Source organism: Cucumis sativus, chromosome 3 (genome assembly GCF_000004075.3).
Source record: "Cucumis sativus cultivar 9930 chromosome 3, Cucumber_9930_V3, whole genome shotgun sequence".
NCBI lineage: Eukaryota > Viridiplantae > Streptophyta > Magnoliopsida > Cucurbitales > Cucurbitaceae > Cucumis > Cucumis sativus.
In genome coordinates, this window is record NC_026657.2 from 1,862,622 (window position 1) to 1,876,197 (window position 13,576).

Here is a 13,576-nt window from a genome sequence, read left to right on the forward strand (position 1 = left end):
AAACTTTACTCTCTTTTTTTATTTATTTTTGTAAGTTGTTTTCTAAGGAATGAAATTTCTATAGCAGAAACATGTGAACGTCGTGCAAAATATATTCAACTTGAAACACATATAAAATTTGAAGAAAACAATGAATTAAGCATGTTTTTATGGAAGAAAAGAAGAAAATAAAACTGACCTTTTGTAGAATCCTCAATAATTCTTGAACCTTCAAATAACACCACAAAGTATTCCTTATTATCCTCAAGATAAAAATCAATGGAGAGATTTTTATTTGGAACCAATAGATAGTAAACGCATACCAATAAGAGATTGCTCACACGTTATATATCTTAACCAAGACGTATGAATAGAGATAAGTTATCAAAATAACGTTTTCCCTCTCCATCACGTAGAATAACTTATGCGAGTTATCCTTTTATATTTTAAAAATATCTTATATTATATTTTATATAATATTATCTTATAATATATCACATATATAATATAACTAAATGATCTATAGTTATAATATGAATTGAATCCATATTAATTTTAACTTATAGTTCTAATATGAATTGAATCGATATTACTTTTAATTTATAGTTTATTTATGAATCTGGTTCATATTATTATTATTTGAATCATATTCAAATATCAACTTATCTTGTAAAAGTTTTATTTTATAATGTATCAAATTCATTATATTAATTGTATCATGTACAACTTATTCCCTTTAATCAATATGAACAATTTAAATTAAACCAAAATAAATTTGATTCTCATTTATCGTAAGCTAACAAAGGGACCTTATGGACTTATAGATTAAACTCCAATGATGTGAGATTAATTAATTAAACTCTTTAATTGTATTAATTTAATCACTATTCATTTACAATCAGTTATTCCACTAAAAACCAATAGTTGCACTTTTCTTATTGTAGATATATTTTTGTGTCTATTATATATAACCAATCAACGGTTCAATGACCATTCATAAATTGCTCATAAGTACAGCTAGGCCAAAAAATATTGTTTGCCCCCAGTAATTACATCTAACTCCTTAAGTACCATTAATTCATCTAATGAACAATAATTATAGTCTCATTATAACTTAACTCCTCTCGGGTCAAGAGAGGGTGTGGCGCCACGGTGTTCAAGCCCTGAAATAAGCCCTTAGAATGAGTAAATTCCTCTAAATGGTAGGCCTATTGAGTCGACGACACATGTCACTCTCACCCATGCGAATCAAAGGGCTGTCTTCATAGGCAAGAGTTCACAACTCACTCATGATTCAGGTCAAGTCGTCTATGATCATCTTGGTGAAATATAGTCTCAACTAGTAACAATGTTAATAAGAGAGTCTATTCATTTCACAGTCCGATCTTATACAAACTATTTGTATAAAATACCTCTACTCTAATGTCTCGACATGAATGATTAGCATCAAATCATTTGTAGCACTTTAAAATAATTGTAACAACTACAAAGTATGTTATATCGTAGGGTCACCAGGATAAGTTATCCAGCCTTATCCATCTACTAGAGACCATTTAGGTTATCCTCTCCATACATGTTATTTTAAGAAGATAACTTTGGATGTTAATTTATTGATTTTGTGGGTTAATGCAACTAAATATCAAATAAAACAAAACACTTTATTTTATTAGATAAATAAAATGTTTATATAATATATACAATTACATATAATAAAAATGGTTGATTGCAACCAATGTCTCATAGTAAGGGTGGCTTTTGCAGTTTTCTCTATTTTTTTTTTTCATGGTACAACAATTGTATAATCAAATAACTAATCTTTTTTATCACTCTAATTACAACAATTTGCCCCACAAAGATTTTATATTAATCATCATCTACATAGTATTGGATTTAAGCGAATAGAACAATTTAGATCATGTTAGCCCATTATTCTAATTTAGATCACATTGGATAAATGTAACCTTTTAATGTTTGTGCACTTTTTCTTTTATCAATTTATTTATATGCTACCTACCGTGAGGTTAATGGACTAGATTGCAACAAAAATGAAAATATAAAAAACGCCCACCGTGGGGCTCGAACCCACGACCACAAGGTTAAGAGCCTTGCGCTCTACCAACTGAGCTAGACGGGCTTATTGTTAGAAAGATACAACTTTATATATTCAAAGATTTAAAATCGAAACCCTTAATTTTCTAAATTTCTCAAGGGGGATTTTCTGTTTCTGTTGATCGTCATCTTTCACCTCACAATGAATGCACATGATGACGGCGATCACATTGTTACAGGCTCGCCGGTAAATGTCCTCCGTCGCTGCCCCTTCACCGGTAACGTCTATTCTGACTCTGATTCTTCCGATTCCGAAGCGTTCCCCGTGGAGTCCACCGGCATTTTCATGCTATCCCTCCCTGATAGCATGGAAGAGAAAGATGATAGTCTCCCTCATTCGTTCCAAACCGCACCGGAAGAGTTGGCGCCGAACGGTTCCGATGAACGGAGGTCTTTAGCGGCGGACTCCACGGGTGTGGAGGTGAGCTTTGAATATGTTGACGATGGGAAGGCTGTTGATTTGGGGAGGGATACGGATGTAGGGTTGTACTCGGAAGTTCAATCAACGACGGAAACAGTCGAGAAGGGTAAATCAATCGGAGTTATTGGTGTTTGTGGAAGCCATAGTTCTGAACCGAAGAAATCAGGAATTCTGTTTGAAGAATCGGTGGTCTCCTTGGGTGAATCTTCATCGAAAAAGTTGAGGTTATCTGTGGAAGCTTTGGGTTTGAGCTCTGGTGGAAGTCATAACGACGATGACTGTAGTGGAAAATATAAGTTAAAAGGAACGGATGATGGGAAGATTTCCAATGACGAGAATGACGAAAATCAATGCAATTACAAAGAGAAATCTGCAGAGAATGAAGTGAAGGAGAGTGTGAAAAACATTGAATCTCATCAGCAGAACAAGTTTCAAGAAGAAATTGCCAATGCCCATCAATCCTGTTGTAGAGTGCTTCCACCTTCAATCAGTGGAGTGAAGAACAATGCAGCTGAGGAGAGGTCCAACACCTCTGAAGATCAACCTATAGAGGTCACACTTTTGAAAATCTTAATGATTCTCAAAGGAGGACAAGACAACACGATCGAATTCGACGACGAGACTTTGTCGAAGCTCAGCATTTTAGAAATCGCCCAGCTTCGTGGAATGACATTTCCTCGGCCGGAGTGGTGGCCACCGGAGTACTGAGCAGCAGAGAGAGGAGAATGTGTAGAATAATGAAACAATGGAGATAGATGAGCAGCATTGAACTGCTGAAGGGAAGATGTCTTCTTCCTGCACACCATTGGTAATTAAGTTATTAAACCTAATATGAACGATGAAGAGATAAGTGATTAGGGGAATTGGTAAAAGCTTCTGGAAGATCTAACCATGGTGTATTGATTTTTTGTTAGATGATCATCCTCCATTACTGTTGTTATAGAAACAGAAAAAGGAGTAACCTTTTGCCTTTCTCACTTTTTGTATGGATTTTGCCTTTGCCATTAATAATGGCTTGTGAAGGTATGAAGTGTGCTCTTTTTCTGGTAATTTATTTGTTTGAAGTTGTTTGCAGGCTTGTCATATTGTAGCAAATTTGGAATACTATAGAAGTTATGTACAAAGTGGGAAATTTTTTATTGGATGAATGACATTATTTTATTTCATGGCCTCACAACATTCTTCCAAATAGTATGGAAATTCTTTCTACAATTTTGGTCCTATAGTTGTTTAGGTTAAGAAAGTGCGCATCAACACTACTAGGGAGTGATGCACAATAGATCATTGCAAAAAATAGAAGGTGATAGATGTTTTATTGGTCGTGTATTTTCTTTTCTTTCTTTCTTGTGATTGCAAAGTTAGTCGCAAATAACTTATCATAGTTAGTTAAGACAAGTGCCCGATCCTCATACATTAGTTTATGAGCGTAACTTCTAGTATATTAAGTCTTAGGTAAGTAGTCCTTTCTACTATCATTATTTACATGATTCTTTTATCTTTTTTTACCTCTCCATCTTGTCGTATTACTTACATCCAACAATATTTCAAATCTTTAACTATGATTGACTAATACTTGTATGACATGTTAGGTCATATGCCCTCTTCAAGTTCCTTAAAATTGTTCAATATTTTTTTAGAAGTCAAACTATATGCAGAAGTGAAGATTTTAGTTGATGATAGAAAGCCCTATACTTTAACGAGCAAATTGCTTAATAAGTTAGACAATTTTGAAAACTTGCATGGGCTGCCTTGCAACTCAATTGGGCTTGGTATCATCTTCTTTGCTTCTGATCGAAGCATCTACAAAATGGATCCCTTCTCTCTTAATGCTTTTCCTTTTGAAAGTTCTTTCCTATTATCAGCATATTCCTTCTAACATTAGATGTTGGAAATGATAAATAAAGTATATTCATATATAGCAGGATTTGTCTATCCTCTGTGGATTCTTATTTTTCAGAATTTCGAACATTATATAAATTTCTCTTAATCTCTAGACTCTTATCTATCCTAATCTTTCCAATCTACATATTCCTTTACCATTCTACTTTATGGCACAACTTTTTAACTAACAAAATGAGATATGTATGTAGTAGAAAGCAAAAACAAAAGAAAATCCATGCTTTTGTTCATAGTAGACTTCGTGATATCGGTTATTTCTAAAATCATGTAATAAGTAAGTTGGTCTAAACACACAAATATATATAAAAAAAATTGTAATAGGTATAGGTTTAGTTCCCTCCAACTAAGGGATTTTTCAGAGTACTTGAGAAAGTTAGAATATTGCTACTTAAGTAATTCCACTCACATGTAGGTCTATCAATTTTGACTTTAATGATATCAAATAAATAAGAAATTCAACTTAGCATCTTCAGCTCTTTTTATTAGGATACATCCAAAGGCTCAAAGGATTGAGCTCATATATATATAAACTCCAACTTTTTCCACTTTTTAACAAAGACATGTTTGATTAATGATATCATTGTTACCTCTGAGAAAAAGTGTTGTGCAATTTCATGCCAGAAGAAAAACAAAACATTATTATGCAAGTAAAAAATGTACTAGCCATGTACAAAAATCTAAACCTTATAACTTCTGAGATGGGAGCTATCTATTACAGTCAGCTGTAGCATTTACAAAAAAAAAGCCTACCCAAATCCCCCCTTATAGCTGCAAGTTTATAAGAGTGATTGAAAGGGTAAGGAAGAGAAATCAACCATAACCCATATTGAGACTTTTCATTTTCAGTTTCATCAAGCAAGAGAGAAAAATACTTCTTTTTTAAGTTATGAAACTGTGATGGTTATACGAAATTGTCAGCGATGCATAAGTCGAAGATTTACCGAGCTACTACTATTGCTTGCCGGTTGAGCAACAAAACTCAGGGCTGGATGAAGAAGCTCTGCCTGTGGAAAGGAACTGTTTGACCTCACATCCAGTAGGAGATCTTGGTCAGAACTATCCTCATCAAAATGCAGAGCCTCCAGTGTGAAGGAACCTCCATCAGAAGGCAAAGCAAATAAACTTCTTGGACTGAAGCAAGAACCGTCACTGTCAACAAGTTCCTTGCTTTCCGTGCTTGTCTTCGTCATCACCCTTTTGGGACTCTTCATTGTGGTCCTGGTTTCTGAAGACAAATATGTTTCTAACTAGTTTCAAAAACAAATAATGAAAGCTTGTGCAAACATTCAAAAGATTATGGAGTAAAAGTTAATCAAGGTTGTTGACTTCTTGATCAAAATGGTTTTTAAAAGATTCAGTTGGAAACTATCGCAAGAAGAGTGTGTGTAATGCTTATTTTGTTCGCTTGGGTTCTTCGTACTGCCTTTTGTTTTCCCTCAACTTTTAACATTGAGTGTTATACCAAAAATGAAAATTGTTACTCTTGTTCAAAAGAAACACGAGCGCCATTGTTAAAAAAGCAATTTAGGTAGATTGTAGATTTTAGTGAGTCCTAAAGTGGTTGGATCGAAATGCTCTGTTCCTGAAGCTTTAGCAAAGAAGGTCGTGTGCTAGCAATTGATTTAAGCAAAAAAAATACATTAAATTTATATAGATTATTGACAAAAAGCCAATGATGGATGAAGAGAGATCTCTTTCGACCTAAATTGGTTCTTGCAGACATTAAGATAATTGCTGGAAGGTTCCATTAGAGTTAATTACACAGAGAGTCACTAAATAATGTGTAATTTTTCAGACACCTCGTTTCTGTCGTAATTTGATGAACAATGTGATTCTTCTTGCAAAGGTTTGTTGGCTTTATCCTGAACTCTTAGTCTTAGGTCACCGTAATAGACCAACTATAAAGATGATTTCATACTTCTACAGAATATCTTAATCGAGATTGTTTCAGAGCAGTTGAAAAGCGATTCTTTATCTGGAAAGAATTCAATTTAGATGAATTTCTCAAGAATTCTTCTTTAACTCAACGATGTAAGATAGAATCACCCAAGTTCTGACCTTTTCAAACTCTAACTATAGCTCACTATTGGCTCCAGAGATGTACACAATAAGGATTTTTTTTTTTTCTCCAAGAGAGTGCATCAAAATTTTTAACTTATGGCGTAGAAGATCAGAGACTAACTAGCTAGACAAATACCTAAAGAGCTGATCATTTACCGCAGAGGGGTCATTACGTTAGTTAATTTAGACAAAATAGGGAGAAAAGTAAACTGAGGTTAGAGTTGAAAAGTCATCACAATTCACTTCTTTAAGGGAAGAACTAAAGGTGTTTGTAAGGGAACCATGGATTGTCCAAGATGGACAGAACAAGAGGATTGGATAGTTGAGGATACAGAAGAAATTTGGGACTTATGTTGATTAGATCAAGCCGTAGATGTTGATGAAACGGGAATAAATTATAAGCCTCACAATAGTGACTCAATAGTAACACAAGGAAGCCTCTAGGGATCTAGAAACATACAAGACTCTATTCTCGTATTGGAAGCATGTGCTTGATACTAATGAACAGACCACATGGAAAGTATTCACCAACCTGAAAGCTTTTTGTTCTGGCCATCAAGCACTCTCTTGCCATTCGTAAGGCTACTTGATGCAGCAGCAAAACCTTGGACAGACTCTCCACTACTGCATTTCTGCAGCCCATAGAAAAGTTTAGTCACTATATAGTATCACTCTTCACAATAAGTTCATCAGGAGATAGCCATGATTCCCCTAAGATCTTTTACCTTGAGTAAATTATATCGTTCCACCCATTTTGATTTTGACAAATCCAACAACACCAGCCTACTCAAAATCTTGCAGTCTTCTCTTTTTGCACCCGGAAAGGAGAAATCAAAGACTCCTTCAGTGAGCAGCTGCTTAAAAGAATTCAAATTCTCCTTGAACTGAGGACTTTCAAACATGCTATTCAAGCTGCAATACCAAAGAATATAAATGGTAAGCTTTGGATGAATCTGTCTCCTGAATCACCCCATTCACAGCAGACAAAAACACAGGATTAAGGAAATCCAATATTTCCTGATCAGAGAAGATTAACCTGTCTGGAAGCTCTTCAGAATCAACAGAAGGCAGATACTTCATCAATTCTTGCTGATTTTCACTCGTCAATTGTTTCGTAAACTCTCTGAAGTTTAGAATGTCCTACACCAAACATGGGCCACAATTATGACATGAATAAAAGAAATTTAAAAAATGGAGATGGTCTATAGTTCAACAAATGCATGTACCAAATAGTAAAGCAAGCACGTCATACATGCATATATTTCTTCATGATCACAGATTAATAAGATGGTCATTTTGACCATATTTCAAGAATTTTCAATTTTGCATTAAATAGATATACAATAAGGTAGCCTTTTGAGCTAATGCCAAGTTCAGAACATAAGCATGCAACTTACAGTTAGATCTATATTACAGAGAGGGGAATTGCGATTTCCAAGTGCTTGCATTCTTTCTGATTGAGGCCTGTCCCTGGGATTACAAGCAGGAAAAATATTAGTTCTATAGTGGAGATGTAAATTTTTTTCTAACAAGTACTCTAATTTATAACTATAATCCAATATCCTCGAGCTAAATTCATATCATATATTGATGAGCAATTTAACAGTGATTGAATTTGCTGCCACAACCAGCCGACCGTGGCAGAGATAAACAAGTAATCTTGTTCTCTGAAAAAATCACACATATACAAATCAGAAGCTTCACTTTATCCTTGATCAACTTGCGTTTAAAATCCAAGCTACACAATCAATTTGAACTATCTTTCATGTGATAAACCAGCCAATGCTGAATGAAAATACTTGAACTTAGTTTGGTCCAAAGTTTACCTTTTAATTTGATCATTCAAGAACCCTTGTCCAGTAGAGTGCTTCCTCCCAATTCCAAGAGTAGAAAAATTTACAAACTTGTTCTGAGTTTCGTAATGTACAGGAAGGATGGACGACTCTGAATGAACCTCATTTAAAGAGAATTGCTTATTATCAACTGAAATTGAGCTTGCTTCTGATTCCTCTTCTCGAGCAATTGAACTTGGATGCCTCATGAGAACGCTTCCATGTCCTATCTCTACGGAGACCATCGGAGTTTCATTCTCGAAAAGCAAATCCTCCTCGGAAGATCCAGAAAAGTAAGACTGTTGTTCGCGTAAAATGGTGTATAGATCTTTAGTGAGTTTCTCAACTGCAGTAGACTTTGGACGACCGACACAGGTCCTCTTTCTAGAAGGCACCATTGCCTCCCACGCCGTTGATTGTGAGGGACCTGGAGAAAAAATAGAAATAAGCAAATGGAAAAAAAAAAAAAAAGCAGACCTAAATGTTTTGTTCAGATAAAATTTCTGCAATGAAGATTTTATACGGGACAAAAGAAGTTATTGCACAAAGAAAAAATATGAAATGTTCTAGCAACAAGTGTCTGAATAAAACTATTAAATTTCTATTCCTTTCTGACTGTTCTACCCTAATTTCAGCCAACACACAAACTAGTTGTTCAAGAACGATAATTAAAACATTTCTCATCTCATTTTCAATCAGAATCTTCCATCAAATTTAGTTTCTAACAGAAGCATTGCTTATGATTTGACCAATGCAAGTATTTTAAATTCTCGATATTCTATCTTTTATTATTTCTCAATTGTATAATTGACCAACCTGTCAGATCACTAGCATCTGCGCCACCAAATTGTGCACAGCTCTCAGAGTTCGATATGGCTGATCCAGAACTTGATCTATTACTTGTATCTTCATCCACTACCTTGTGAAAGCTCTGAGCATGATCGGGAAGAACCCCAACCACAAGTCCATTATCTTGATACTGTTTTCTTTTAAGCAGTTTCACTTCTTTGTTCTTACACATTGACAAGTTCTTCCACCGAGAGATCCTTTTATCCTCAAACTCATCAGGATCCGCCCGTGCATGAAGAGGGGTATAGTTTGCTAAAGTTCCCTTTGTCCTCCATCGAGATCCACAGGCATTGCACAATACTGGCTTGTCAGGAGGCCCATTACGCCAGAGTGGTGTGCCTGTTCAATTCTTGCCTTTAGGATCTAATATTAAAGAAATAACTAATGCAACAAAGGAAACATGGAAATTTTGAAACAAATCATGCCAACTACACTCAAGGCAACACAGTTGGGTTTGGAGAAAATCTGTAAAATCAATGAAGAATCAATGACTATGCATGGCACAGAAGTTTTATCACCATAAAATTTAATGGATATAAAGTGCTTTTAGTAGCTTGCCAATTCAACTTAGAAGGAAAATGTGCATTTCAACTGCATTTGGATTTTGTCCAGAAAACATTACAGCCAAATCGAATTGAACTTTGAGGACCAGTGTTACAGTTACACCAATCACTGTTCTATATCAGAAAGAACGGCCTAGGAGGAGCTCCAAAATATGCAAATGGCTTGTGGCCATTAGAATGGCATAATTCAAACCTCTCAAATAAACCACGGTTCAATTGAGTTACTGAAACTAAATTTTGATGCATGCTTAGGCTAGGTTTGTAGTCTCAAAATAAGGGATGAAGGATCCAAAAGATAATGACTCTGATGAAGATGATCCTATTTCTGTTGTCATTCATGTCCTTTTGTGAAACTTGTCTGTTTCCAAGCCAATGAAAATGTCCTCGTGTTCATACTTTGATAGTCCAGAAAACCTTGATGAAAGAAACAATTCCGCTGATCAGTCCTCTGTCTTCTTCATTGCCGATTTACTCTTCAAAAAGTTAGGCAAGCTTGACATGAACTATCAACTATAAAATCAAAACAAGCTCTTGCTGGAACTAAACTTCAATTAAAGAAAATAACCATCAATGTGCTCAAACTTTGGCAAGAACGGTCATCCTCAACTCTTATAGGCCGAGTTTCATCTTTCTATACAAGCAACCTCAATGCTTTTGGGCATCTGAAACTTATTGGAAAAATCCTTGCTTGCTGCTATTAGCAATATAATGACGATCTCCACACGTTGAGGATTGTGCTTGTGCAAATGAATTATAAATTCTAAAACATGCTGCAATCCAGGAGGGTAGGGGTGCATATTAACAGCTTGACAGCCTATCAGTGATACAAAAGCATAGAAGTTAATTCGTGTCTTGCATTGAGTATTTAAAATGTTTAAGCTAAGGTAAGCTTTCATCTGTGCATTCAAATTGACACTCCAATTAATCATGGCATCAAAATGGATAGCTTAAAAGTATCCAGTGTAAAAATTGCATCACTGACAGATATTCCCATGGGAGACGCCGAGTGGAGACAACTGACAAAAATTCGAGTACAAAACTTCTCATGGAGACAGTAATTCAGAACCAAAACATGCCAGCATTACAAGGGAATACAATGTGGGCTTCACTAAAAGATAGTTTTCTTTGATGTCATTGGGGAATTAATACAAACATAACATAGTCTCAAACTTCATATTTGGGTTCATTAAAACCTCAACAGAAATGGAACGATGATGGAAATAAAAATTAAACTCCATATGTTGTCCATTATAGTTTGAAAAATTTGCAGCTGTAACAGACGTTAGAACATGAAAAGGTGTCATCAAAGGAAGAAAAAGGACAACAATCATCATATGAGCTGTTTGGAGAGGAAGAAATCATCAAATATCACGGGTACCTAATATTTGAACTGTTTTCGATATCAAAATGAGAAACGATTATATTGAAAAACTTTCACATATGTATAGAAAAATTAGAAGGTAAGCACAAATTTGAATTTCATTGCTGATTAAAGGAGTTTGTTATTCAGTGGTTCAAGGTTGTGTTCCTTCCATTACCAAATTACATATAAAACAACACGTAAAACAATTTTACAAAACGTCTATGAAATAAACAGTATCATTAGAATCCAGTTTCAATCCTCCCTTGTAAATAGAACAGGGCAAAAAGGAAAACCAAAACTGGAGAAACAAGAACTCACTTGTAACTCCACAGTGATAACAAGGCCCTTGCTTGCCCATATCCTTGTCTTCCTTTTAAAAATTTCTCCTCAAGTAGATAAAGCAAATTACAAAAAAAAAAAACTGGGTAAAAAACTAATTTATTCACAAAAATTATACAAAAATGGGAATATATATATATGATTGGTTTTTTTTTTCTTCAAGCTATTGGGCATAAAACCCTTTTCTGAAAAAACCCAGAAAAGGGAAATTGCAGAAACAAGCAATAGCTCAAAGACCCAGAAGAGTTTTGCCTCAAAAAGTCTCAAAAAACCCAAAAAAAGAGAAATGAAAACATAAGAACAAGAAGAAAAAGGGAAAATCAAAATCCCAAAATCAATCAGAATTCAGAAGTGAAGGGATTAAGATGGGTTATTAATTGGGAATCTGTACAATCCAGTGGAAGAGAAAAGACCACTGCAAGAATCTCACAAATGGGTGTGGAAAGAAATAAAGAAAAAAAAAAGAAGAAAAAAAAAAAGGCAAAGGAAGGTGAAATGGTGGGAGAGTTGTGGGTGTCTGTGTGTGACCTCTTCCTTGTTGTATTGTATATGAAGTAAATGTTCAACTTTCCTTTCCTTTATTTAATTTTGGTGGGTTATTAAAAACATCTTCTTCTTTTTTAATTTCTTTTTTTTCACCTAAATTTAATTTTTTTTTTAATATATATATATATACATAATCTCAATCAAGAAAAAGAAAATTTTATTTTATTTTTTTAAGCTTATAATGGCAACTGAGGTGTGGAGGAATATTATTATTATCAATTATTAATATTGAGTATGTACTTGTTGACTATATATTTTCTCTATTTCACGTCTTTTTCTCTATTTTCCTAACACACCACAAAATTTTCAAACCCAATTTAAGAATTATATATATATACAAAAATTGAGAAGATTAATTAGGATATTACATAAGATTTTGGATGCTAGTTTTCTCAGCATTTGAAATTGCAATTAGTTCATATAATGTATATTATCCTATTGGATTTAGATTTGTCTTGTTCAACATTTTTCCATCACATCTTACTTTGTTTTTTGTTTTTGTATATATAGGAGGAATCCAACCTCTAATAGTTTTTTAGAAAATTATTGTAAATAGTAAAACTGTCAAAATGATTGATTTTATGGATGATATATCTTAAATTCAGTTCGTTTAGTGGTAACATAATTGTAGATACTAGGTTAACATTTTAATTACATGTTGATTATGTAATTTTGAAATGTGTTACCAATGTATCAACTAAAGATCGCTAAGTAGTCTAATCTTACGTTAATAAGTCAATAAGTCAATAGATAAGATATTAATTATCATCCAAAAGATTGATGACTCGATCTACCCTTATAAAATTGTTGAACTAAAAGAAAAGTTTGATTGGCTAAACATTAAATAATTGACCTAACACTTTTAAGTTGTCATGGTTCTACTTTATAATATCTAATTATTATAATCAAACAATAAAACTACCTAAACCAATAATCAAAGGAACATATTAAACACGAAATTAGAAATTCATGAATGTAAAGTTTATAATTTAAGGACTTACAAGCTGAAATTAGTCACGTAGTCGAAAGATGAACCAAACTTCTATTTTTGTGTGTAATTAAGCACTCATTTGGTATTATATAAAAAGATAAATAAAAATGTTTGATTTTTTAAAATTAAATTTATTTTCACTTAGTTTAAGAAAATGATTAATTAATTTGATTAAAAAAACAAAAACAAAAATTTAAAACTATGGTTAAATTTTCAATCATTGGATGGTTTTCTAAAACATCCCATGCAACCAATTTAGAGGTATATGAAATATGTATTTAGCAATTTTCAATATATGTATAAAATAAACTTTAGTGTGCAAAAGATATTTAATTGGGTTATTTTAAGAAAGGTACCACTATCAATTTTATTTTATTTTGAGTTTATCTTAGTTTCTAAGTTTTTTCATTTCAAACAAAAAGGTATTAACACAAATATATACTATTGATTTTAATATTTGATACATACTTCCAACTCAAAATACAATTCTTTTTATAAAATTAAATATAACTAAAAAATATATGATTAGATGGATATCAATTAAATATAATCAAATTTTAAAATAGCAAAATATTGAAACTATTTATAAAATATATCATAATTTAGATTTTCTATTTTTGGTAG

General features: G+C 33.4%; 1 protein-coding gene and 1 non-coding gene across 3 annotated transcripts; both read right to left on the bottom strand.

Annotated features, from left to right (window-relative positions):
- Positions 1-2,040: 2,040 nt before the first annotated feature.
- On the bottom strand, positions 2,041-2,113 carry TRNAK-CUU. Its single transcript has one exon. It is a non-coding gene; the product is annotated as a tRNA-Lys (tRNA).
- A 2,910-nt stretch (positions 2,114-5,023) lies between these two features.
- Positions 5,024-11,956, bottom strand: LOC101205985 (GATA transcription factor 26). Of its 2 annotated transcripts, none has more exons than XM_004147187.3 (8): positions 11,395-11,956; positions 9,118-9,489; positions 8,296-8,728; positions 7,867-7,939; positions 7,506-7,609; positions 7,195-7,381; positions 7,002-7,101; positions 5,024-5,633 (listed from the first exon to the last, which is right to left on the bottom strand). In XM_004147187.3, the coding sequence occupies exons 1-8, from the start codon at positions 11,432-11,434 to the stop codon at positions 5,323-5,325; spliced, it is 1,620 nt and encodes a 539-aa protein (XP_004147235.1). In that variant the 5' UTR covers positions 11,435-11,956; the 3' UTR covers positions 5,024-5,322. The 2 variants fall into 2 exon arrangements, with proteins under 2 accessions (XP_004147235.1, XP_031738118.1); XM_031882258.1 differs by having other exon boundaries at positions 9,118-10,527; positions 11,395-11,955.
- Positions 11,957-13,576: the final 1,620 nt, after the last annotated feature.

What these genes read in the sequence shown, in the direction of transcription:
- LOC101205985 (XM_004147187.3), bottom strand. Translation starts at nt 11,434, where the DNA reads ATGGGCAAGCAAGGGCCTTGTTATCACTGTGGAGTTACAA. An exon ending in TTGAATGATCAAATTAAAAG is followed by an intron (nt 7,940 to 8,295) that starts GTAAACTTTGGA and finishes TTGTAATCCCAG; the next exon opens with GGACAGGCCTCAATCAGAAA. An exon ending in TCTGAAGAGCTTCCAGACAG is followed by an intron (nt 7,382 to 7,505) that starts GTTAATCTTCTC and finishes TTGGTATTGCAG; the next exon opens with CTTGAATAGCATGTTTGAAA.